Source organism: Oncorhynchus clarkii, chromosome 1, assembly GCF_045791955.1.
Source record: "Oncorhynchus clarkii lewisi isolate Uvic-CL-2024 chromosome 1, UVic_Ocla_1.0, whole genome shotgun sequence".
In the NCBI taxonomy this organism is placed as follows: domain Eukaryota; kingdom Metazoa; phylum Chordata; class Actinopteri; order Salmoniformes; family Salmonidae; genus Oncorhynchus; species Oncorhynchus clarkii.
This window is the reverse complement of record NC_092147.1, coordinates 55,248,125-55,274,695: the sequence shown is the minus strand read 5'-3', so window position 1 is coordinate 55,274,695 and position 26,571 is coordinate 55,248,125. Positions and strand designations below refer to the sequence as shown.

At 41.4% G+C, this 26,571-nt stretch overlaps 1 protein-coding gene across 3 annotated transcripts in view; it reads left to right on the top strand.

Moving 5' to 3' along the window:
- Positions 1–26,571, top strand: part of LOC139416612 (SPARC related modular calcium binding 2) — an 87,029-nt gene that overhangs the window by 23,005 nt on the left and 37,453 nt on the right. The window contains exons 3-10 of one of the 3 annotated variants that reach the window (XM_071165483.1): positions 4,019–4,125; positions 9,603–9,702; positions 10,662–10,706; positions 16,333–16,416; positions 17,071–17,145; positions 23,854–24,040; positions 24,187–24,243; positions 24,996–25,078. In XM_071165483.1, the coding sequence (XP_071021584.1) occupies positions 4,019–4,125; positions 9,603–9,702; positions 10,662–10,706; positions 16,333–16,416; positions 17,071–17,145; positions 23,854–24,040; positions 24,187–24,243; positions 24,996–25,078 (738 nt within the window). The remainder of the gene's footprint in view (positions 1–4,018; positions 4,126–9,602; positions 9,703–10,661; positions 10,707–16,332; positions 16,417–17,070; positions 17,146–23,853; positions 24,041–24,186; positions 24,244–24,995; positions 25,079–26,571) is intronic. The other 2 variants (XM_071165493.1, XM_071165501.1) reach the window with 2 other exon arrangements.

The window sequence follows — 26,571 nt, the reverse complement described above, 5'->3', positions numbered from 1 at the left end:
GATGGAACAGAATAAATGATGTGCCTGGTGTCTGAATGAAATGCCTTGACAAGAGTTAATGGGGTTGTTTTCATTATATAGATTATATATGCATGCTAGCATAGACATATATGGGACCGATGGCAGATTTGAGATGAAAAGCGTAATGCAATCAGAACCCAACAAGGTCAGGCAGCTCACAGACCCACTCATTGTGCGAGTGGTGGTCGGAAGACCCCATAGAATCCTAGCACCCCCAATTCTGCACCTCCTACTCCTCTGCTGCACTCACTAGAAAGTAACAGGGGAGGATTGCGGGCAGGGGCGGACTTGGACAAAAATTCGGCCCTGACATATTATCCACACCTGCCCACACTTATCCACACCTGTTTGCCTCGCTGTCGTGCTCTCTATCTATCTTGGCATCTTCTATCCTGTCACATTGTGCCTCTTTTTGAATGTCTGCTTAAGCTGTATACGTTATAAATGCCAAGCTAACGACTTAGGCTATATTGCAAATTAGTGCGCTGTTATCTGTTCCCCTGAATCAACACCTACCTTAAGTTTTAATTACTATTACAGGGCTCCAGACTAATATTTTCCCCTGGTGTTACTGGTGCCACTATCTTCTACAGTTGGTGGCACCAGCCCCATGATTTTGTCGGACTCAAGTCATGAGTAATCATCTTATAAAATAATTAATAGTGCTTTATTTGGAAGTGTAATAAATGGACTACTAATGTATTCAAGACATAAGTTGTTCAATCTAACACGTCCAAGCAGGAATGCATGATTCCATTTATTTTGATGTGCTACCTAATAAGGTGATTGTCATGAATTTTGGGTTGACAATTAGACTATAGTTGCTATATTTTACTGTCAAAATAGGACTCCAGAATTTCAAGATTTATTTTGTGTTCAATAGAGATGAATTACGTACATCTTTATGTACACTAATATCAGGATATTAACATTTGGGGTTCAACACCTGAGGAAGTGAAAGCGCAAACGACGTTAAATATGCACTCTGGGATCTTAAGCACAACAAATTCATAACATATTGCACAGATTGGATTTGTAACATATCACATGAATTGCAAAATTCATGATCCACCAGTAAATGTAATGTCCTAAAAAAAAAACACACAGCTGTAGGCTATTACCCATGAGACCTATATATGCCTATGACCGCGCGGAACTCCAAATCTCAAAGCCATATCATGTATCTTGGTTGTAAAATAGATGCTATTGAGTGGAATATTGAGAGTTGAGAAATGTAAATGATTCCTACAGAAAGCGGAGACCCTCCTCTCTGACAGGGACAAAGCATCCAAAGCTGTGTTTTTCCTGCAATTGCATTTTGAAATGTTATACGACCAGAACACATTTTTCACTCGAGCTCATGGAGGGAGAGAGTGGCTCCCTCATCACAGCAGCAGGCTCCAGTGAAACAAGCACAGCGGCAATTCATCTCTATTGAACACAAAATAAATCTTGAAATTCTGGAGTCCTATTTTGACAGTAAAATATAGCAACTATAGTCTAATTGGCACTTTCATTACAGAAATTATGAAGATAATGCACTTTACTGTTTGACCAATTCATGGTTTTAGCCGCCCAAAAAAACAGGACGTTTTGAGTGAGTTGACGATGTATAATGTGCTCTTTCTGCATTTATAGGTACCTTTTAAAAATGTTTTATGATCCATGATCTTGGCTGTCTAATTGATGACAGAGTCGGAGCAGATCTCTTTGCTGATGCCGCGTTTTACTTTGAATGTGAGTTTGCGTGACCTCAGCTCAGTCAGAGAACCGAACCGGCCGTTGCCCACTAAGCAGGCTCATTATAGATTAAGGCTCATTATAGATTAGTATAACAAAGAAATTGTGCAAAAAATTGTAATAAAAAAAAAAAATCACAGGCTTATGGGCCATGTCACCTTTTATATAAAAATATATATTTTAGGGGTGTCAATTCCGACAAACCCACCCCCAAAAATAATTGTCCAGCCCATCTGGCATTTGTCAGAATTGCCAGATGGCCAATCTGCCCTGCTGCAAAAAAAGAAAATACGTAACATGACAAAAAACTATTTTTCACATTTATGCTTGTGCTGGGTTGCCACGGCAACTGCTTTGAGCGGGACATCTGGATGTGGCCAACAAAGAAAGGCAGGAGAGAGAATGGAGGATTCCAGCTAGGAGGGCTGAAAGGGACAAGGGTCCATGAAAGTCCTATTGTATGAGAAAATAACATAGATGCTGGGGAGTCTAAAACCCCATACATTCCTTGGGGCAAGACACACAAAGTGACTTTTCCAGACTGAATCCCAGGCCAGTCGGGACCAGAAATAACCCAGAGGTCAGCAGAGACTAGGCGGCATTGGAAGCACAGAGTTGTGTTTGTGCATTTGGGATGGCGGGTAAGGCGAGACTGGCACCACATTTGTTTTCTATCACAAAGCAGAGCTCAGATGATTCAACTGTCCTGTCATTTTTTCCAGTCGTCGGGTATTTGGTTGGAGCCCCCTAGTAAAGGACGAGAGGTTTGGGTTTTTTCCACTGAAGCTAACTTTAAGTCCCTGTTTCCCTCCCTCTGGAACATTGTCTTGCCTTGCCCCCTCTTCCACGCCTGTGACAGTGGTGCACACACACACACAAACACTCAGGCTGAAATAAACCAGCACGCTTTCTCTCCTTCTCCCTCTAATGGACGAGCAACAAAGAGCCAGGGACAAAGAGCCTCCTCACCAGACTGGAGACAACTTTTAAACGTTTTAGCATGCGTCATTGTTTTCACTTGATTCAAACCAGCCAGCAAGGTTTGCATTATGGGTAATGTGTCACACATAGTAATAGTCAGCTGTGGCATCAACACACCATCCACTATAGCTCCTGACAGGGCAATCTGATCTGAGGCCATTACCATAAGAGAAGAAAAATAGGACCCATTTTTACATCCAAGAACCCTTAAAGGCCAGGAGAGAAAAAAGAAGTGACCAGAATCTAAACTGTTTTGGAGTGGGGTTTAAAGAGAGGGAGGGAAAGAGAATGAGAGAGATGGAGTGGGGTCTAGAGAATGGGGTTGAGAGAGATAGAGAGATAGAGAGAGAGAGAGAGAGAGAGAGAGAGAGGATGCTGTGGGGTTTAGAGTGTGAAGAGATGGAGTGGGGTTTAGAGAGAAAGGAAGAGGTGGACATCCCAACGTTCCGACCTTCCAGAATTTTTTTTCCCGTGCATCAGCCCTTTTCTGAGCTAGGCCAAGACTGGAATGTACTCCAGGAGAAAGAGGGAAAGTGATCTGTCCAGCCCCGTAATGGCTTTACCACTTGGCCATTGGACTGGCTGGTGCAGAGGCCTGTCTGCTACTAATAGATGGCAATGTTGGTTCGATTCCCAGCCACACAAGAATCTGCCACTTCCGAAACAGATTTAATTATTTCCCCTCTGTCTTAGTCTTTCTTTCTCTTTCCTCTCTTCATAATATGAAATGTGATTCAACGTCTCCCTCTGTCTTTTAACCATATTTATTGTCTTGGCTTTTTAGTGAATGTCATAAAACTCACAAGTTTTTCAACTAGTGGATTTTAACAGAGTATTTGAAGCCTAAATGTAGATATGACTAGTTGGATTCTTGTTGAGGTTGAGTGTGTCCGCTCTTGCTGGACATGCAATGATTGTTATGGTATCTGTTGCCCAGACAGTAGGGCTGCAATTCAATTCATAGCGCAGTGCACTGAACAGCCAACAATGATGCTTTTAAAGGCATTTTCCCCAATGTTCGTGTGTATCACATTCATGGTAAGCGCTGCAAATGTGGGCTCAATCGGAAATTACCCTAAGTCAATTACCTTACCTTATGTCAAGCATGGATTGGATTGAATTCCAGCCTAGTTGTTTTTATAAACGGTGTTTTATAGACATATGATTGGTTGAGATATTATATTGTTTATTATATGATTGGTTGGATTATTATTTAGTTTAGTATATGATTGGTTGGATTATTGGACGTGTGATGATTATGATGTCTGTGCTGCAGATACATCCAGATGTGTGGCAGAGAAGAAGTACACGGAACAGCAGGCAAAGAAGCTCTTCCCTCAGGTGTTTGTACCTGTCTGCAACCCAGACGGAACATACAGTGAGGTAAGATAGAGTGCAATTATAGGAGCTAGATCAGCATTTCTCAATCCTCTCCTCGAGTACCCCCAGCCATTTCAAGTGTTTTATATATTTTAACATTCACTTTTTAGTCATTTTTAGACACTCTTTTCCAAAGTGACTTACATGAGCAATTTGGGTTTAGTGCATTGCTCAAGGGAACATCAACAGATTTTTCCACCTAGGGGATTTGAACCAGCAACCTTTTGCTTACTGGTACAGCATGCTTACCTGCTAGGCTATAAATTCCAGAACTTAATCAAATCAAATAAAAAAAAATCAAATCAAAATCAAATCAAATTTGATTTGTCACATACACATGGTTAGCAGATGTTAATGCGAGTGTAGCGAAATGCTTGTGCTTCTAGTTCCGACAATGCAGTAATAACAAGTAATCTAACTAACAATTCCAAAACTACTGTCTTGTACACAGTGTAAGGGGATAAAGAATATGTACATAAGGATATATGAATGAGTGATGGTACAGAGCAGCATAGGCAAGATACAGTAGATGGTATCGAGTACAGTATGTACAAATGAGATGAGTATGTAAACAAAGTGGCATAGTTTAAAGTGGCTAGTGATACATGTATTACATAAGGATACAGTCGATGATATAGAGTACAGTATATACGTATGCATATGAGATGAATAATGTAGGGTAAGTAACATTATATAAGGTAGCATTGTTTAAAGTGGCTAGTGATATATTTACATCATTTCCCATCAATTCCCATTATTAAAGTGGCTGGAGTTGAGTCAGTGTCAGTGTGTTGGCAGCAGCCACTCAGTGTTAGTGGTGGCTGTTTAACAGTCTGATGGCCTTGAGATAGAAGCTGTTTTTCAGTCTCTCGGCCCCAGCTTTGATGCACCTGTACTGACCTCGCCTTCTGGATGATAGCGGGGTGAACAGGCAGTGGCTCGGGTGGTTGATGTCCTTGATGATCTTTATGGCCTTCCTGTGACATCGGGTGGTGTAGGTGTCCTGGAGGGCAGGTAGTTTGCCCCCGGTGATGCGTTGTGCAGACCTCACTACCCTCTGAAGAGCCTTACGGTTGAGGGCGGTGCAGTTGCCATACCATACCATAATCAGGTGTGTTAGTTCTGTTTATCAAATATGTAGAATCACTGGGGACACTCGATGACAGGTTTGGGAAACACTGATAATGTAGATTGGATTTGAATTATTTGGTATTTTTGACAAGGCCGTCAGTCACATTGTGCACTTAAAGGCTTAAGAAATTAATTGAGAATAAAACTTGAGTTATTGTGAAAAAAGCAATATAAAACAAAACAGATTAGCAGTTCAAAGATTCTAAAAACAACCTCACATGTTTCAAGAACATAACTGTTTTACACTTCGAGTTGAGCAACTAACTATTTAGGTACACTTGGAGTGTGACCTGCCATGCAAATCTTTACCAATCTCAATTAACACACAGTTGAAACAATTAACCAAACAATTAACTGCATGAGGTGATACTTATTGAAAGTTGTCTCATGTCAATCAAACAAGTCCCCAGGCTATGTGCGCTAATTACTCAATTTGGTAGTTCTGCTGTCTGTAAAGAAATTGACAGGCTGTTGGTTGATTCTGCTGCTACAATTGGTAGTGTGCAGCATGCTCCTATCATTTGTGCTGCAAGGCAGCTGTCCCGAGTTAGCGGGCATGATTGAATTCCAAACCCAACCCTCAAATATCCCAGGAAATCAGCAACGTCATTTTCACAAAATCTTTGTTTTGGAAAAGACTTAGTGACCAAATTTATCCCACTACTTACAGTTGTTAGTCAATTTTGGGACTATAATTGATATTTATGACAGTTAATTTATCTATCTTTTTTATTGTTCAGACGTTCTAAATATGGAAGGATTTGAATGAATCAATACAAAACAAACACACTTGCTCTTAAATAACTTGCATACTTTAAGAGTACAGGGGCTCTAGTACCGGAGCCTTTCCTTCACTTCTGAAATGTTTTGTTTTAAGAGCATCTTAAAGAGTATTGCTGTAAAAGTGATACAAATTAAATCTGTACACAGGCAGTCCAATGCTGATATGTTGCCATTAATTGGTCTTTCGACCCATCAGATCAGAAAATTGGACAAATTATCAGGCTGCCTGTGTAAACACAGCTAGGGAGTCTGCTGCCAATACAGTTAAGTTTTGAAGGCCTTGAAATCATCCAGTACACAGCCAATAAACACATCTCTTTGCAGTTCCCCATTTAGCCTCAAGAGGACAGCCCCCTGACTTTATCTGAGTCCTCTTGTAGTTCCCCTTTTGGTATATCGGCAACTGCGGGAGTGCCTCCACCGCACTCCCAGAACACTGCAGCCTAGGCACTAAGGGCAGCAGGTAGCCCTTAAGAGTGGTGGGCCAGTAATCAAAAGTTCACTGGTTTGAATCTCCAAGCCAACTAGGTGAAAAATCTGTCGATATGCCCTTGAGCAAGGCACTAAACCCTAATTGCGCCTGTAATTCGCTCTGGATAAGAGAGTCTGCTAAATGTCTGAAATGTAAAATGGAACGGCTGTACTCCTCAGCAGGAGCAGAACCGCTTCCCCTTCTCACGGGTCTTCCATGCTGGTCCTCCAGAGGATACACACCAGTTGCCACCCGCCCACATCCTGTTGAATTATGGCTTGGTGCTGGTAGACGATGGCCTTGACATTGCTTGCTCTTGCAAAAACATCTCAGTTTAAAGCCTTCTACAAAAAAAGCCCCCAAAACCTCTAGGGGTAAATATCCAACCACTGCCTCCATACGTGACAAGGCTTGCCATCCCCTCAAAATAAACTGAGAAAACTTTTTTTAAAGTGTTTGAGCAAGCTAAAACCAGATTGCCGGTAAAAAAAAAAAAAGAACCCCACTTTTCAGAACATACTGAATATACCTGTAATATGCTCTGGTTTGAGCAATTATCTAATTGGGTACACCTGGAATGTGACCTGCCATGCAAAACTAGCCAATCTGCTCATTTAAAACACAATTGAAACAATTAACTACATGAGGTGATACTGATAGAAAGCACTTAAATATGGAAGTATTTGAATGACGAATTAATGAATCAATTCAAAATATACGAACGACCTGGGCCCGGTTTCCTGATAGCGATGGAACTTAGGCTTGCAAGTGTTTTAACGATGCACCTTTCCTACAATGGCTGACAATGTAACATGCGTTTCCCAAAACACCATGCAGAGAGAACGGCTGTTAAGTGGAGCATGTGTCGATACCGATAGGATCGAAAGAAAGACAGTTAAAATCCATTAAAATCTTACCTTAACATTATAATTATTTCACAATACTGACGATGGATAAGCTCCTAGAGAGATATTACCACCTACGGGTGCAAATATTGAGGCGGCTTATTCTAACGCATACCCAATCAAAATACTCAATCACCGATTTGGCACATTATTGCGCACCTGTTACGATACACATCATGAAATTACAGACAGCAGCCTACAAGCATTGGAACTCAATTGATTGAACATGAAATGTATTTCAATATTATTTCCTACTGTTTATATTTTAATGCAGTCATCTCAGTTTTCACTTGAATCCTCTTTCTATACATCGCTTGCTTGTATCAATAAACGGTCATACGAAAATGTATCACCTTTTAGCCAGGTACATTTCTATGGCAATGAATCCTTCAGGACTAACCTGCTGCGGGGCAGGCTAACTCACAGTTAACTCCACTTACCCTGAATGAAATGACTGAACCAATAGTTGAGCACCAATGAAATAACTTGCCCATGGATTGATTTTTCATCATTGTCTCAATGAAGAGTTTCGCGTTCGACTAGCATGTGCGACATGCATGCATAGTTACAAGCCTGCTAGAGGCTTGTAACTATACGAGCAATATCCACAGTTGTAGTATGGATGAAGCCGGAGCTGGAATGTGAAGTTAACTGAAGCTGATCAGCTTTAGAAAACCCTAAGTAGATCTAGATTGCTTCGTAGGATACCCCTATGAAGTTATCAGTGGTCACAGAGAGATGTGATTCTATGTGGTTCTATGTTTAGCTGAGATCTTCTTTGTATACATTTAACGTAAATTCACTCACTTTTGTACATCGCCTTGGTCCGTACAATTGACCGTATTTTAGCGCCCCAAAAACGTAATACTTCCAGATCAACTGTAATGTCAATACCATTGTAAAGCACACTTTCTCCCCTTTCCAACAAAATAAATGACATGACCTAAATGCTGCCCGTTTCTGCATAATTCAAGACGGCAATGAGCCCCGTCGGGTCTTTTTAAAAATGGAGGGTGGGGAAGCGAAACTAATAGTGAGAAGGAGAGATGTTGTGAGGGAAAATTGCTTTTTTTCACTCAATCTGTCCAATTTATCACCTTATCGCCTCTAAAATGTAAATACAACACTATAAAGAGTTTATATAATGTGTGATTACATACCTATTTGAAGGTTTGTGTTGAATTTGAATTAGGTTTTTAGGACGTTGCTAAAGTGATCTTCAGAAGTAAACCGTTTTTTTGAGAGTCGTGATCGCTGACAGTGATGACGCAAAATATGACTAGGTATCCCCCCTTACCCCCGTCACTGTCCATTTCTTGTTTTTAAACGATGAGAGAAGTGCTACACCTGGTGGAGAGAGATTGTAAGACAGAAATAGTAGCTTTATGCGTGCTGTACGAAACGATGTAACGGAGGGTCAGTTTTTTCAACTTTTCTCCAATACTATAGAGTCATTACCATGTCGATCAACACTTAAATAGAAACATAGTTCATACCCCAGATTTTGAAGTCAACACAGTCGCTACAGTCCCATTAGTTTTCTTTGCGGCCTCGTTTGAATGTCGCGGTAGCTCACATTTGTACGGAATGGTTTATGTTATGCTGCAAGGCGAAAATGTATCTAACGACACACTTAGCTGTTCTACGAGCAGTCTGAGGCAGGCGTTAGATTACGAGAATTTCCAAGTGCAACGTTAATAACATTGGTATTGGGAAACAGTTTGGAGATTTAACGATGCTCCTGCGAAGGTTCTAACGATGAACTTAGTCTTAAGATGCCTTTGGGAAACCAGCCCTGCTCTTAATGCGATACTTTGGGATTTAAGGTCTCTGTGTCCAGTATGAAGGGAGTTAGAGGTAGTTTCGCAAGCCAATGCTAACTAGCGTTAGCGCAATGAGATAACCATAGACTTCGAGTCACTGCACTAATATTAGTTAGCAATTGTGCTAACTAGTTAGCAACTTCCTTCAAACTGCAAGTAGAGACATACATTTTTTATTCACAAGTTCAACTGACTGGGGAAGTAGATAAAGGGCCTCATTGCCAAAATCCCAAAGTATCCCTTTAAATAACTATACTTTAAAATACTCCAATGTCTCTAGTGAAGGAGTTTTTCCTTCAGCGTTATCTTGTCTATGTGACATGTTATCCTGTGCTGAGCTCTTATGCCATGCTGTTTTGGTTACAGGTGCAGTGTCATAGTTACACAGGCTACTGTTGGTGTGTCACGCCCAATGGCCGTCCTATCAGTGGCTCAGCCGTGGCCAATAAGAAGCCCCGTTGCCAAGGTAGGTACACTCCTCCCAACCTGGGTCCTTTTTAATATTTTTTGTTTGTTAGAAACCATCTAGTTGTTACTGTAGCTGTATATTCTGTGTGTACATGTCTGTGTACGTGTTTACTTGCACAATTGTGTATGTGTTAATGTGTTAATTTTCGGGCACTTTTTGGTTACAATGTTGTCGCAATGTTGTTGTTGATTGATCAGTTGCTGACAGTGGAGAACCACATCCAAATATTACAGTAATGATGTGTATTGTAATTTAGCTTTAGCAGCATGTAGCTGAGTAACAATGACAATGCTTGCTCAATCCACTTACATAGGGAAACAACTTGACATTCTTTTGATTATGAGACATATTTGTGTGGACCACCATGTATGCCCTTCCCTATGGGAAAGTCAGGATCCAGCAGACCTTGGGCTTTGAGGGTTAGGTGTGCATCCCAAATGTCACTCTATTCCCTATGGAGCACAGTTATTTTGACCAGGGTCCATAAGGGCTATTCAGCATAATGGGAATAATGTGCCATTTAGGACGCAACCTAGGAGTCCGAGGATGTTGCTCAATTCATGGGCTACATGGTGTAAATAGGCCCAGCAGAAAATCATGTAGTGGAGTTGAGCAACAAAGTTAAACTGTATGGAATGTGAGCGTTCCTGGATAAAAGAGTCACAATGCCACATGTCCCTATATTTTCCCTCTTTGGAGCTCAATTGGAAGTCAGTGTGATTTCAGTTGTGAGGCAACTACAGAGATCTCAGGGTGTGGGTTTGGGTTTGCAGTCCATGTTGGTGTCACAGTATGAGGCCAATGATTGAAAGCATGGCGGATATAGGAGCCACTGGTTGATGTACTAGGACTCTTGGGTCATGTTCATTAGGCACCAAATGAAGAAAACGGACTGAAACAGAGAGTGACTACCTGGACTTGTCCAATAAGAAAAGCTAACTGCTTTCCATTTTCAGGGTCAAAACATGAGAGAGCTAGCACAAGAGAACCCGGAAAAGCAGGTAAGTACTTAGTACATTAGTACCTTGACAATAACAAGATCAAACTGTTGTTTTTGGTATATTTTATGTGTGTCTATAGTGGGTGTGCATTCATCCGTGCCTAAGGGAGTGTTTGAGTGAGTGCATGTGTGTGCTTGTGTGCATGCACCTGTGTGTATTTGAATCTGTAATATATGTACATCATACAGGATGGTCACCTGTTATAGCTTGCCTTTCCAATATTTTGACAATTGAAAGAGTGCGAGAGAGCAGCCTCAGGGCTGGAATAAAAGACAGCTTGTTACACAGTAACTAGGCCAGAGAAGAGAGGCTGTGTTTGGCTTGTATAAAGTTTACTCCCAACAGCTAGACCAGGGGTGTCAAACTCAAATACCCAGTGGGCCAAAATGTAAAACCTGAACAAAGTCACGGGCCAACATTGAACAAATTAACCTTTTAATATGGACCCAAACAAGTTTTGCTTTAACATTGAATATGGAACAAGCATCGCTTATTACCATACAATATATAATTTAATAGTGGAGACATGCAAAATCGAATTTCAAATGAAAAAACACATCAATGACATTCATTTATTAAATAAATAAAATTTAAATAAAAATTGTATGCCTCTTTTCTATTTGCAGCCTTCTGATTTAAATACCAAAATAAACTTTTTCCACTGGCTAATAATTTTACAAATAAAATGATAATAAATCAATCAACCATTCAAGCCCATGCCTTGTAGCAAGAAAAAGTGCATAAAGAAAACGTTAATTATTGCACACTGGTCTAATCTGATGTGCCCAAGCCAGATACCTGGCATCTCTTCTTGGATGCTAGTTTATCAATGTCTGGGCTCAAGCTCTGAGCTGAAGAAATCCTCAGTATCGAGCGAAGATGTTCATCAGTCAGACGTCTCCTGTGAGTTGTTTTGGTCATCTTCATCGAGGAGAAAAGTTGCTCGCATAGATAAGTGCTGCCGAACATGGAGAGCATCTGAGCAGCTTGGGTGCGGAGCTGAGGCATTGTGTCAGGGATGAACCGTGGAAACTGTGCGGCGCCCACAGCATCATACTTTGACTTCAGCGTGTCGTTGCACTGGAGTTCAATCAGCTCCATTTGGATGTTGGTTGGTGCATTTTCCACATCAACTGCGAAGGGATTACTAAGCAGTTCAAACTTGCATTTCTGGGCATCGAAGTCGGCAAATCGCCGGCTAAACTCAGCGGCGAGAACACTGAGTTTTTCAGCAAACTGTGCGCATGGGAACACGGCGGTAGAGATCTGCGCTTTTATGGATTGGCAGCAGGGAAAATGGCAAGGGTTTCCTTGCAGCATCTGATTCTCCCACAGGCACAGTTTAGTTTTGAAGGCCCTCACAGCAGCGTACATGTCTGTGATGATGCGCCCCCGCCCCTGAAGCTGCAGGTTCAGCGCATCGAGATGGCTCGAGATGTCACAGAGAAAGGCCAGCTCACACAGGAACTTTTGCTCCCGGAGCTCTGCTGTATCCTTCCCTTTGGTTTCCAGGAATTGACATATTTCCTCACGCAGCTCGAAACATCTGTTCAGTACTTTTCCTCTGCTTAGCCATCTCACCTCTGTGTGATACGGCACGTCTGCGTATTCCGAACCACACTCCTCCAGAAAAGATTTAAACTGGCGGTGATTTAGACCTTTGGCTCTTATAAAGTTAACTACCTGTGTTACTGTGGTCATAACATGTTCCATCTTTAGGGCTTTGGCACACAGTGCTTCCTGATGTATGATGCAGTGGTAAACAGTTAGCTCACCTGCACAGTTCTCTTCCCGCATCTTCTCCCGAACCATGCCCACCAGTCCACTCTTTTTACCGCACATCGCTGGCACACCATCTGTCGTTAATCCAACGAGTTTATCCCACGGCAGCTTTATTTCAGTTACACATTTGGAAACCTCCTCAAAGATTTCCTTTCCTGTGGTTGTGCCATGCATTGATTTGAATCCTAATAGCTCCTCCGTAACACACAGATTTGAGTCCACTCCACGGATGAAGACTGACAGCTGAGCAGTATCAGATGCGTCGCAGCTCTCATCCACAGCGAGGGAGAACGCAACAAAATCTTTTCCCTTTTCCATCAGCTGGTCATACAGATTGGTGGCAAGATCACATGTGCGATCAGCTACTGTGTTCCTGCTCAGGCTCACGTTTGAAAATGCTTGTTTTTTTTCTGGGCATACGAGGTCACAAACCTTCATCATGCACTTTTTTTGCAATCTCTGCTGCCACTATATAACTAGCCTTTACAGCAGCCTCGCTTTGTGATGTGGCTTTTTTAAACATATTCTGTTGTGAAACCAAACTTATTTTCATCTCCTCTACTTTCTGGCTCCTTTGAGTCATGTCCAGGTCCTTGTATTTGTCATGGTGTTTCGTTTCATAGTGTCGTCTAATGTTGTACTCCTTACTTACAGCCACGTTGACTCCACAAACAAGACAAACAGGTTTGTCTTTTACATATGTAAACAGATATTCTGCCTCCCACTTGTCCAGAAAGCTCCTGTTTTCTGCCTTTCTTTTCGGCATTTTTGGGAAGGGTTAGCTCGCTGACAGTTGTAGCGTCTATGTTGCTATGACTACTGTCACAGAGGAGAGAGCGTTTCTGGGTCCTGTCCTGATTGGCGCGCGAAAACAGCAGAGCATTATGGGATTCGTAGTATTAGTGGTGAATGCGCTGTATAATACCGGCGGGCCAGCTCTAGTAGTAATTTGGTATTGTCTCGCGGGCCAAATATAATTACCCCGCGGGCCAAATTTGGCCCACGGGCCAGAGTTTGACACCCATGAGCTAGACTAAAGGGATTTTCACACTACTGAGCCAAACCAGGTCAAGCCAAATCAAACTGTACTGAGCTGGGCTGGTTACGCATCCACCATAGTTGCTGGAACCATAATGAAAAAGACAATGTGGAAAGAAATATCAAGCCTTTAAACTTTGATTCGGGGTCGGCACAATATTGTGAAAAGGGCATCAGACCCCATTGCCTTTTTGCTTGTCTTTACCAGAAACCAGACAGAGATATTGAAGGGCCCTCAGAGTGGCAGAACTCACCAACTTAACTCACCAACACAAATAATTGTATTTCCTTTCAGCAGCAGTGTCCTCAGAAACAACAGATACAATAATCTTCTCAGTCCTCCCTAACATTTTACCTCCTTTATCCTCTGATTCTCTCTCTCTCTACCTCACAACTGAGTTTCATTTTAAGGGCATGCTGATTTGAAATCCTGTGAATCCTGTGAAGGATGTTGTTAATTGGGGGGAGGTTTCCAATTGATTCCAGAACGCGGTGTCGTGATATTCTTTGCTGTGTGACATTTATGTCTGCACCTCTTTTCAGTTAACAGCTTAAACCTAGAGCATGTATGTTGTTTGAGACCAGCCAAGTCATTACCCATACTGTAGGTCAGCTGTTATTAGAGTCAGAGAAAATGTAAATGCAGAGGCCAGAGAAAGAGAGTGCATCCTAAATGGCACCATTTTCTCTATGTAGTGCACTACTTTTGGTCAAAGTAGTGCACTACATAAGGAATAGGGTGCCATTTAGGGTGCACACAGAGAGTATAGTTCAGCTTGATTAGGTTGGATAAACAGGATGGTTGAAACCAGAATAAACCATAGATTTGTGGTATCCCGACACTGAAAATAGCTTTGATTGCGTCAATATTTTGATTCGGCAAGAGATCCATCGATATCTACGCCTCCTTAGACGGCCTCATCAACTGTCTGTTATTAGAAACAAACATCAAAGTGGGAACCAGATATCTTCCATAATTAACACCGTCCACATTTATCAATGGACTTGCGGACTTAATTTAAAGGTCCAATGCAGCTGTTTTAAAAAAAAATCTCAAATAACATCTGGGTAACAATTAAGTACCTCACTGTGATTGTTTTAGATTAAAAAGGTAAAAAGAAACAGAAATAGCTTATTAACAAAGAGCGATATCTCAAGCAAGAACTTAGCTAGGACTGTCTGGCGTTGGGGAGGGGAAAACGAGCTATTTGCAGAGAGGTTTGGATCTCTTTTTCTTATTGGTCTATTAACTAGACTGAACAAAAATATAAATGCCAATTGCACTCTGCCTCCAAACTTGAGACATCCGTGGCATTGTGTTTTGTGACAAAATTGCACATTTTAGAGTGTCTTTTTCTTGTCCCCTGCACGAGGTGCACCTGTGTAATGATCACTCTGTTTAATCAGCTTCTTGATATCCCACACCTGTCAGGTGGATGGATTATCTTGGCAAAGGAGAAATGCTCACTAACAGGGATGTAAACACATTTGTGCACAACGTGAGAGAAATACACCTTTTGGGCATATGGAAAATTACAAGGATCTTTTATTTCAGCTCATGAAGCACTTTACATGTTGCGTTTATATTTTTGTTCAGTATAAAACACAGCAAATCTAGTTTTTGACTGCATTCATACACATTCTGAAAAAATTGGTCACTGAAGACTGACAGTAACTAATGCTGTGTAACAACAAATGGCATGTGATTGTCCTACTGCACATGAAAAAAGGAATTACAGCCATAAAAACCTTACAAAATAATGTTTATTAGAGGTTTATGTTAAATCCAAGTCATAAATATGACTTCCTTTTTAGAATCTCATTTCCTGTGTAGTGCTATGACTTCCTGTGCATTTCTGAATTAATTTGTAACTGAAGGCTGACAGGGTTCAAGTGAATTCAATCCCAAAAGCTTTATTGTCCATTGAATGAACATACGATGGAACATTCTTCAATCTCTCTAGTTCCCTCTAGTCCCCAGTCAGTCCCCACAGTGGTTGAGCCCTCCTCTGTGACCTGCTGTGAGGTTACCCACACCTGCGCTTTACACTAACGAGCCAGAACTCATCTAGCCCCCTTTCCCAGTCCTCCCTTCCCACCTCCCTTCCACCCCACTCAAAATCAAACAAACAAACAGAGCCTAAATGAACACCAAGCCCAACCCTAACCCTCCTGTTAATTGATTCATCTGGAACATGTGTGCGCCTGGATGTTGCATATTTCTCTGGTTGGGCCTTGCACGCCTTCTCCTCTCCTTTCTCCTGTTCTTCAGCTGGCGGTACACACATGCACGTACGCACATGAACGTATGCACGCACACAAACTCATGCATTCCCCACATGCAGATCCACAGAGGGATGGAGAAGTGTATACCACAGAGTAGTGTCAGCCTTTAGCAACGTTCAGATCCCTTCTCATTAACTTTGGGTTAGGTCCTCAATAAGTGTACAGTATGTAGGGCTGCATCCTAGCTTGAGATGTACTATATACATCTGTAACTTTCCCTTACATTTTCCATTGATCAAAGGGGATGGTGTGGGTGTCTGAAGTTAGATATGGGTATTATGTGTCTTTGAATAGCCACTAACATTTTTTAATGATGATGAGTATTATTGAAGCTCTGCAATCTTGATGTCCAACTATGACCACTATATGTACTGTACATCCACTGACACCTTGAGTGCATCTCTTCTTCTCTATCACCCCTCTCACTCTTTCTCTCTCTACCTCTCTTGGCCGGGCAATGTGCAAATCTGTAATGGTTGATTTAGTGTTGTAAAAATCTAGCGTACACTCTCAATTGTAGTTTCCTTGCAAATCTTTTCCATTCTAAACACAGATGAGTCAACTGGCCTAGTGGGGGAGCCGAATTCCCCGACAGACGAGGAAGGTGAGCTCTTCTTCTTCCTTTCTGGGCCCTATTCGATTAGTTCAGAAATGCGTCCTTCGTACTCACCTTCAAGTAAAAACATATCTGAATTGGTTGGGCACTTTAAATAATTCCACTTTAATACTGTTTATGTATCTTACATTACTCATATCACATGTATATACTTTATTTTATACCATCTACAGCACCTTGCCTAGGTAGTTGTTGGGGAATTGTTAGATTACTTGTTAGATATTACTGCACTGTCGGAACTACAAGCACAAGCATTTCGCTACACTCGCATTAACATCTGCTAACCAATCAAATTTGATTTGATAAAATAAATAAATGAGTAACCTTGTTTTCACCTCAACAATACAAGAAAGGACATTTCTTCAGTTTTCGAAAAGGGTCAAGATAGTTTCTGAACTGGGCGCAGCAGGTTGCGTAGTGGTCAGAGTGTTGGACTAGTAATTGAAAGGTTGCAATATCAATTCCCTGAGCTGACAAGGTAAAAATCTGTTGTTCTGCCCCCGAACAACATGTTCCTAGGCTGTCATTGAAAATAAGAATTGGTTCATAACTGACTTGCCTAGTTAAATAAAGGTAAAAAAAAAAATGTTTTACTCGTGATGGATAATGTGTGTTTGATTGAATTCTGTAATCTTCTTTCAGACATAATTTCTCAGTACCCCACCCTCTGGACAGAGCAGGTCCGCAGCCGGCAGAACAACAGGACCAGAACACAATGTGAGTTCAAGAGGCATTTCTACCTATCCAATGATTGTTTTTTAGATTGCATTGTGAACTGAATTGATGAAGCTCTTTCTCTTTAGTTTATTTTAAAAATAGCAATAGAGTTTTGTGAGAATATCTTAGTAGAAGAAAGACTTTCATTATGATTAAGTATTTTATAAGAGTATTGAATGGGATACACCAATCTATATGATATTAGTATATGGGATGAGTATGCTGCATTCACAATTGATGATGGTTTAGAGCTCTGTCTCTGTCTTTTTTCTTTATGCCATGTGCCTGTAATTGTCAGCACATTGCAGTATCCTCTCCATTCCCCTGGCTCAATCTATCCTCTAACACGCATTGTATATAAACTTTATTTTTTCTACTGTGTCATTGATTTGTTTATTGTGTTATTGGCTTGTTTATTGTTTACTCCATGTGTAACTCTGTGTTGTTTTCTGTGTCACACTGCTTTGCTTTATCTTGGCCAGGTCGCAATTGCAAATGAGAACTTGTTCTCAACTAGCCTACCTGGTTAAATAAAGGTGAAAAATGGCATTTTATTTATTCCCATCTACTCATTTGGGGAAAATTACTGCTTGCTGTATGAAACAATGTTATTTTTGGTGTCTATGTCATGATACATGTGTGTGTGCATGTGCATGCATGTGTGTGTGTGTGTGTGTGAATCACTCAGTCTTGATTTTCGACCAATGAAAACGTTGCAAACGCAGTTGATGGTTTTGATTACCCAATGAACTCCCATGAGCTCCTTGTGGGGTATTGGATTTCTATCTATTAAAAAATTATCAAAAGAGAGACACACAGAGAGAAACATAGTAAAGAGAGAGAGGAAGAGAGAGTTAAGAGAGCAAATGAGGTATTTAGGGTCTTTTGTGTGGCTAAAGCACTTGTAAAATGAAAACAAACAAAGACAAAGGGGATATGCATTATCTTACTGTTGATTCCGTGCCAAGAAGGAAGCCACAATGAAGAAGTAGAGGAAAGAAAGAATAAGTGTTGAAAGCCCCAATGGCCCACAGGAGCTCTTTAAAAAATGTGTTGGCATAGAAGTTTAATGCTTTTAAGCTTTGCTGAAGAGCTGTGTGGCATAGGGAAAATTCTGCTACAGGGAGTGATCTGATTGATTTCTGGTGGGACTCTTGGAAAGATATCTTTCTTCGGTGGAGCCAAAGTAAGTCCCTACTACTGTGTTTGGGAATGTTTAAGGAAAAATATGCAGACATAAAAGCTAGTTGCTTTAGATACAGTAGATGTAGCATTTTTCTCTCTGGGAAAATGTGTGTGTGTGTGTAAATATTTACTTAACTTGAGCACAGGGAACTCTGTTCAGTCATTAGCCCTTTAATGCCAGTAAACAGTGCAGTGGGGGGCTGATAAAGCAGTCTGCACACACTGTCTCCGAACACTCATCCTCCTCCTCCTCCATTGCTTATTTTCCTCTCCTTTAAAAAAATAAAAATAAAATTGTATTGGTCACATACACATATTTTGCAGGTGAAGCAAAATGCTTGTGTTCCTAGCGCCAAGAGTGCAGTAATACCTTACAATACAAAACAATACACGTAAATCGCCAAAATTAAGACATATTAGATGAGCAATGTCAGAGTCTGGAGAGCCTTTCGATTCCGGATGCTGCAATTGCAGTACCAGGTGGTGATACAGCCTGACAGGATGCTCTCAATGGTGCATTTGTAGAAGTTTGTGAGGGCCTAAGGTGCCAAGCCAAATTTATTCAGCCTCCTGAGGTTGAAGAGGTGCTGTCGTGCCTTCTTCACTGCACTGTCTGTGTGGATGGACCATTTCAGGTTGTCAGTGATGTGCACACCGAGGAACTTGAAGCTTTTCACCTTATCCACTAAAACCTTGTTGATGTAGAGGGGGTGTGCTCCCTCTGCTGTCTCCCAAATTCCAGGCTCAACTCCTTTGTTTTGTTGATATTCAGGGAGAGGTTATTTTCTTGGCACCACTCTGACAGGGCCCTCACCTCCTCCCTTTAGGCTGTCTCATCCTTGTTGGTAATCAGGCTTACCACTGTTATCGTCTGCAGACTTTATGATTGTGTTGGAGACATGCGTGGCCAAGCAGCCATGGGTGAACAGGCAGTACAGGAGGGGGCTGAGCACACACCCTTGTGGGGCCCCCGTGTTGAGGATCAGCATAGCTGAGGTGTTGTAGCCTCCACCCGGTGTCGACCTGTCAGGAAGTCCAGGACCCAGTAGCACAGGGTGGGGTTCCGACCCAGGGCCCCAAGGTTAGTGATGAGCTTGGAGGACACTATGATGTTGAAGGCTGAGCTGTAGTCAATGAACAGAATTCTTACATAGGTATTCCTCTTGTCCTGATGGGATAGGGCAGTGTACAGTACAATGGTTATTGCATCAGCCGTGGATCTGTTGGGGTGTTTTGCTAATTGTAGTGGGTCTAGGTTGTTGGGTAAGGTGGAGGTGTGCGTGGATCCTTATATCCTTAACGAGCCTCTTAAAGCTCTTCATGATGACAGAAGTGTGTGCTACGGGTCGATTTGTAATTTAGTTTAGTTGCCTGTGCTTTCTTAGGTACAGGAACAATGTAGGGAAGGGCATGAGTAAGTACTTGAGTACTCGAACTGACCTCAACTCGATCTGTAACCAGAGATTTTTTTTTCTAATACTGTAAAACTATTTGGTCTAAATGTTGTCTTGAAGACAAGGTTAATTTGCTTTGACTCTAGTGTTCCATTTGTACATGTGCATTTCAGGGACACAACAACAAAATAAACCAAGCCAAGCATCACACAGTTCTGCTCACTTAATTCCCTTTCCCCTCCATGTCTCACTACTCACTCAATTGTGTTCCGACTGCTCCCTGTACGCCTACAGAAATAACAGCCTATAAAAACGTATCCAACTGATGGGAAACACAAGCTACATTCCTTGCCAAATGATGACAATTTTATCACAAATTCTAAATGGACTGGTTGACTGAAGTATGGATATATGTGTTTCCAACAATGAACTGTAGATTTGGAACATTTGTCATTAGTTGTTTAGGGTACTGGTCCTAGTCAAAATGTTCAAAGTCAAAATTGGCTATATCATAAAAATACATGAACATTTTTTTTTGCTTTTTGGTCTTAATTTAAGGTTAGGCATAAGGCTAACAGTGTGGTTCAGGTCAGGGTTAGGTTTAAATCAGATTTTTAAGAAGCAAACTTGTAGAAACAGGCAGGGTTTATGACTTTGTGTTTGTGGTAACTAATGTTCGTAGGATCGTCACTAACTGCTAGCGGCATTTAGAATTGGTTAGCCCAAACTATTACCCGACTAAACATAGACAGGTTCCACACTGAAAATATGGAAAAAGATATTAGTTTGATGAAGACAAAGAGCGTATTTTCATCAGAATCATTAAGCCTAGGCCTACTCCCCAAACTGATGTCTTGGCCATAATTAATCCCCATGCAGTGTTCAATGTAGAAGGAACAGGCATAATAAACTCAATCTGCTTATCAAAAGGAAGACTTTCGTTTGATTTTGGTTTGTAACCCTTGCCAAATTGAGCCTATTTCACATTATCACTCTAAGAGTAACTGTTCCAGACACGAGACACGAATGGCTTTGCACTATTCTGTTCTATTTTATTTTGATATATTACATGTTTTTTTTACTAGAAAATAGGTGTCTTTACAGTGATCAGGGCTCGGGAAATAAGGGGTCTTGTCTGCAAAATTAACAAAACAAGGCTATTCCATTGCACAGCGAAAGCTTCTACAAGTAAGCGCCACACTGCTGAGGTTACTACCTTTTTGAAGACTGTGTTCCACAATGTTAACCAGTTGATTTTACAGTTTTCAATAAATACATCTTAAATGGCACTTGTTTTATAAATTGACTGAATATATATATATATGGGTCAATTTAGCAATTAGTATGTGTTTTCTGTAATGGTTATGATAAATTAGGCATTGTTGCTCGCTGTTGGCATATTGATAAATGTGCAATTTAGCTTGCTGAAGATAGCTTTTTATTCTATTTTATTTTATTTGAGTGCTCGAGTACTCTAAAAAAGCATGCAAGTACTCGAACAGTCAAAAAAGGTAAAATGCCCATCCCTAAAAGAATGGTGGACATCTTGAAGCAAGTGAGGTCAACAGACTGGGATAGGGAGAGATTGAAAATGTCCATAAACAGTCCAGCCAGCAGGTCTGCGCATGCTCTGAGGACACGGTTAGGAATGCCATCTGGGCCTGCAGCCTTTGCAAGGGTTAACACGCCTTTTGGTTTTGGGTAAGTTCTTTCTTAACAGTGGGAACAACATCCTCTATGCACTTCCTGATGATCTCAGCCACCGAGTCAGTGTATACGTCAATGTCAATCTCAGTGGCAACCCGGAACATATCCCAGTCCGTGTGATCAAAACAATCTTGAAACATAGATTCCGATTGGTCAGACCGACGTTACCACGAGTACTTACTGTTTAAGTTTCTGTCTATAGAAAAGGAGGCGCAATGGAGGTGTGATCTGATTTGCTGAAGGGAGGTCAGGGGAGGGCCTTGTAGCCACCCCGGAAGGGGGAGTAGCAATGGTCAATCATTTTTATTGAGTGAGTAGGGCAGGCGATGTGTTGGAAATACTTTGGTAGTGGTTCTTCAGATATGCTTTATTAAATTTCCCAGCTACAATAACTGCGACCTAAAGATATGCAGTTCCCAGTTGGCACAAAGTCCAATGTAGTTCCTTGAGAGCCATTGTGGTGTCGGCTTGAGGGGGAATATACACGGCCATGACGATGACCAAAAATAATGATCTCAGGAGGTAATGTGGTCGGCATTTGATTGTGAGGTATTCCAGATCGAGAGAACAAAAGGACTTGAGTTCCTGTATCTTATCACAATCACACCATGAGTAGTTAATCATGAAATACACCTCCGTCTTTCTTCCTGTCCGCTCGATGTACGGAGAACCCAGCTGGCTGTATGGACGGGGGTAGTATATCCGTTGAGAGCTATGATTCCGCGAAACTGAGTACGTTATAGTCCCTAATGCCTCTCTGGAAAAAGATCCTCGCCCTGAGCTCGTCTACTTTATTGTCCAGAGACTGAACATCAGCAAGTAATATACTCGGAAGCGGTGGATAGCATACACGCCTCCTGAGTTGGAATAAAAGCCCACTCCATTATTCCTCTTCTCCGTCGCCGGCGTCTTGCAGCAGCCCCTAGGATGAGTGGAAATGCCTCGGGTGGTACAAATAAAGGTTCCAATTCAGAAAGTCAGATTTCCGGTTTAAATGCTGGTGAGTGACTGTTGATCTAATATCCAAAAGTTATTTTTGGCAGTATGTAATAATGTGAGAAATAACAACAATACAAATCAAAATACTGCATGTACTCTTTATTTACAACTGCTACCTTCTGGTTCATCCTCTGTGTGGGTCTAGGGTCTGATGCAGAATATGGATAGGGATGGGAAGGTATGTCAAGAGAAAAGAAACCATGCGTTTGTTTTATAAGTCCAAACTTCAGTTATATCGGGTCAGGGCTTAAATACAACAAGGGTGTGTTTAACCTTTCTGGCACAGGCGTTCCGCTAGCGACCAACCTCGACAACATCCGGTGAAATTGCAGAGCGCCAAATTCAAAATACAGAAATAGTCATAATAAACATTCATAAAAAATACAAGTGTTACACATCGGCTTAAAGATGAACTTCTTGCCGCCTTGTCAGATTTCAAAAAGGCTTTACGGCGAACGCATACCATGTGACTATCTAAGGACAGCCCCCCGCTTACAAAAGCATACAAACATTTTACAACCAAGTAAAGGAATTACTAAAGTCAGAAATAGTGATAAAATGAATCACTTACCCTTGAAGATCTTCATATGGTTGCAATCAAAAGAGTCCCAGCTACACAATAAATTGTTGTTTTGTTCGATAAAGTCCCTCTTTTTATCCCAAAAACTCTGTTTTGTTGGCATGTTCTGTTCAGTAATCCACAGGCTCAAAGGCGGTCAAAACATGCAGACGAATACATCCTAATAGTACCGGTAAAGTTCGTAGAGACATGTCAAATGATGTTTAGAATGACTCCTCAGTTTGTCAATTGTCTAAATAATCGATAACATTTCAACCGGACAATAGCGTATTCAATAGAAAGGAAAAACAACGGCACCCCGGCACACTCGGTCACGCGAGCAAACCAGCACTGCATGATTCTACAGTCCACTGACAGAAAGGTCTCATTCTTTTTCATTTTTCGGGAAAACAAGTCTGAAACAATGTCTAAAGACTGTTGACATCTAGTGGAAGCCATAGGAACTGCAATCTGGGTCCTAACCCATTAGACACTCTATAGGTATTCAATTGAAAATACCCACATCAAAAAAATCCCACTTCTGGGATGGATTTTCCTCAGGTTTTCAGCTGCCATATCAGTTCTGTTATACTCACAGACATTATTTTAACAGTGTTTTCTATCCACATCTACCAATTATATGCATATACTAGCTTCTGGGCCTGAGTAACAGGCAGTTTACTATGGGCACGCTTCTCATCCAGACGTCGAAATACTGCCCCCAAGCCATTAGAAGTTAAATGAATCTTCTCCAGGTGTACTGTGTTTGAGTGTCTATATACCAAGGTGGACCATCTTCACTGCGCTGACTTGAGATGTTCTGATCTGTTCTCGCTGCTCATCCTCTTACCCCTGACCCCTCAGCCTCGTCATGTGACCAGGAGCAGCAGTCGGCCCAGGAGGAAGCACGGCAGCACAAGAACGAGGCGGTGTTCGTGCCCGACTGTGCCCAAGGGGGCCTCTACAAACCTGTCCAGTGTCACCCGTCCACTGGGTACTGCTGGTGTGTGCTGGTGGACACAGGGCGGCCCATTCCTGGCACCTCCACCAGGTGAGAGACTGGCACTGCCCACTTTGACAGTACAGCTACAATACACCTGACTGGGGGCTGGAGATGGAAGTTTTCAACCTGTATTACAGTAGGATATCGATATATCGTCTTATTGGGTACCCTGCTTTGTGTCCTGCTTTGTATAGTGTACGTCCTGAAGCTTCCAAGTGTACAGATGCAACTACATACCAACGTACATGCAGGTACATACAGAATGCCCTCACATCCACATTTCCTATAGAGTCCAATCACACATTAAACTGAGTGCCAGTCACCAGTAGCTAAGCGGTCCATCACGGGCACTGCTGTGTGTGTGATTGAGCGGTTGGTGAGGTTGAGTGTGGGGTTCAGGGGTCGGCGAGGCTGGCAAAGAAGGGGCATGCGTGCGGGTACAGTTATAATGAGCGGGGGGAATGATGCAGAGCTAGGTATCGGATTAACAAGGCCCCAGGCAGGGCCCCAGGCAGGGCGCCAGACAGCGCATTAGTCTGTTCTTGGCCAGGACGCATGGCACAGCAGTGGCAATCGGGGCTTCGCTCTCTAGCGTTTTCCAAGGGAGGGCATGAAAGACATCCCTGTGTCCCACGCTCTCTGTTCCCTCTATCTCACACACAATTTCCTTTCTCTTTCACTCTTTTTCTCCCATCTCACTATCACTGTTTCTCTCTCTCTCTCTCTCTGCTCTCTCTCTCTCTCTGCTGTCTCTACTCTCTCTGCTCTCTCTGCTCTCTCTCTCTCTCACACACACTATCCCTTCCTGTTTTGGGAGCAGCTTCTCACCCTCTCTCCAAGTTGCAGGGAAAGTATTTAGCCACAGTAATATTTCTAGATTAAGTGGGACTTTAAACTGCTGACATTTGATTGCATGGGGAGATGGGGGATGAATTATAGCATTGTTAATTTAACCATAAGAGTGAACTGAACAACATTAATAGTTCTTTACATTGTGTCACAGATATGAGCAACCAAAGTGTGATGGCAACGCCAGAGCCCATCCCACCAAACCGAAGGACCATTACAGAAGCAGACATCTTCAAGGTGGGTCTGGGTAGATGAAGTCTACATGGTCTCTTTCCTCTTTCCTCTCCGGAACACATTGTGGAATCTTAATCCTAACCAACTTGTCTCTGACCCTAACTATGCTATGTGACCTATAACTAATATATTTTATTCTATATGATATTTTATTGTGTTAGAAAATAAGATAAACATTTATTTAATTGTATTTTTTTGTTAACAATCTACACGAAAAGACTATGTGAAAGTGTAAGAAGATTAATAGAAATTAAATAACTTAAATATAGTTGTTGCGTAAGTATTCAGCTCCCTGAGTCAATAGATGTTAGAAACAGCTTTGGCATTGATTACTGCTGAAAGTCTTCTTGGGTGTCTATAAGCTTTGAACAACTGGATTATGTAATATTATTTTCAAAATTCTTTAAGCTATGTCAATATGTTGGGGATCATGGATAGACAGCAATTGTCAAGTCTTGCCATAGATTTTCAAGCAGATTTAAGTCAAGACTGTAATTTGGCAACTCAACATTCACTGTCTTCTTGGTAAGCAACTCCAGTGTAGATTTGGCTTTGTGTTGTAGTTTATTGTCCTACTGAAAGGTGAATTCCTCTCCCAGTCTCTGGTGTAAAGCAGACTGAAGCAGGTTTTTCTCTAGGATTTTGCCTGTGCTTAGCTTCATACCATTTATTTTGATCCTGAAAAACTCCCCAGTATTTGCAGATAACAAGGATACCCATACCATGACGCAGGGACCACCATGTTTGAAAATAAGGAGGCAATTACTCAGTGATGTGTTGTGTTGGATTTGTTCCAAACATAAGGCTTTGCATTAGGCCAAAAAGTGTATTCCTTTGCTGTGTTTTTGTTTCTTCAGTATTCATTTAGAACCTTGTTGCATACAAGATGCATGTTTTGGAATATTTTAATTCTGTATATTTGTATTCTTCTTTTCACTCTGTCATTTAGGTCATTATTGTGGAGTAACTACAATATTGTTGATCCATCCTCAGTTTTCTCCCATCACAGTCATTGAATGTTTTAAAATCACCAATTGCCTCATGCTAACACACCCTAAGCAGTTGAATTCCTGTCCTGCAGGTCAGTTCAGAAGGATGACTGTATCTTTGATGTGTCTGGGTGATTTAACCCTTGTGTGGAGTTCATGTTTTTGTTATTCACCCAATGTTTGCGGGTATGATGGACGTCAACATGATTGGGTTTTTAAAACAATACAGCCGTAACAATTTACATAAAAATACTTAATACTTAGATGTTGTTTTATATCAATTACGAGGAATATAGACAACATACATGATTCATATTAGCTATTTACCTCATCTAGATCACAAGTATAAATAAAATTGCTATTAGTTTAAAACAAAATCCAGACATGTGTGGATTAAATCACATTTATCTTGAACAATTATAAATTAAACAAGATTTATCATCACTATTAATGTTTATTGCTATGAACTGAACAAATCGGATTGACCCATTCTACATTAGGTATTTT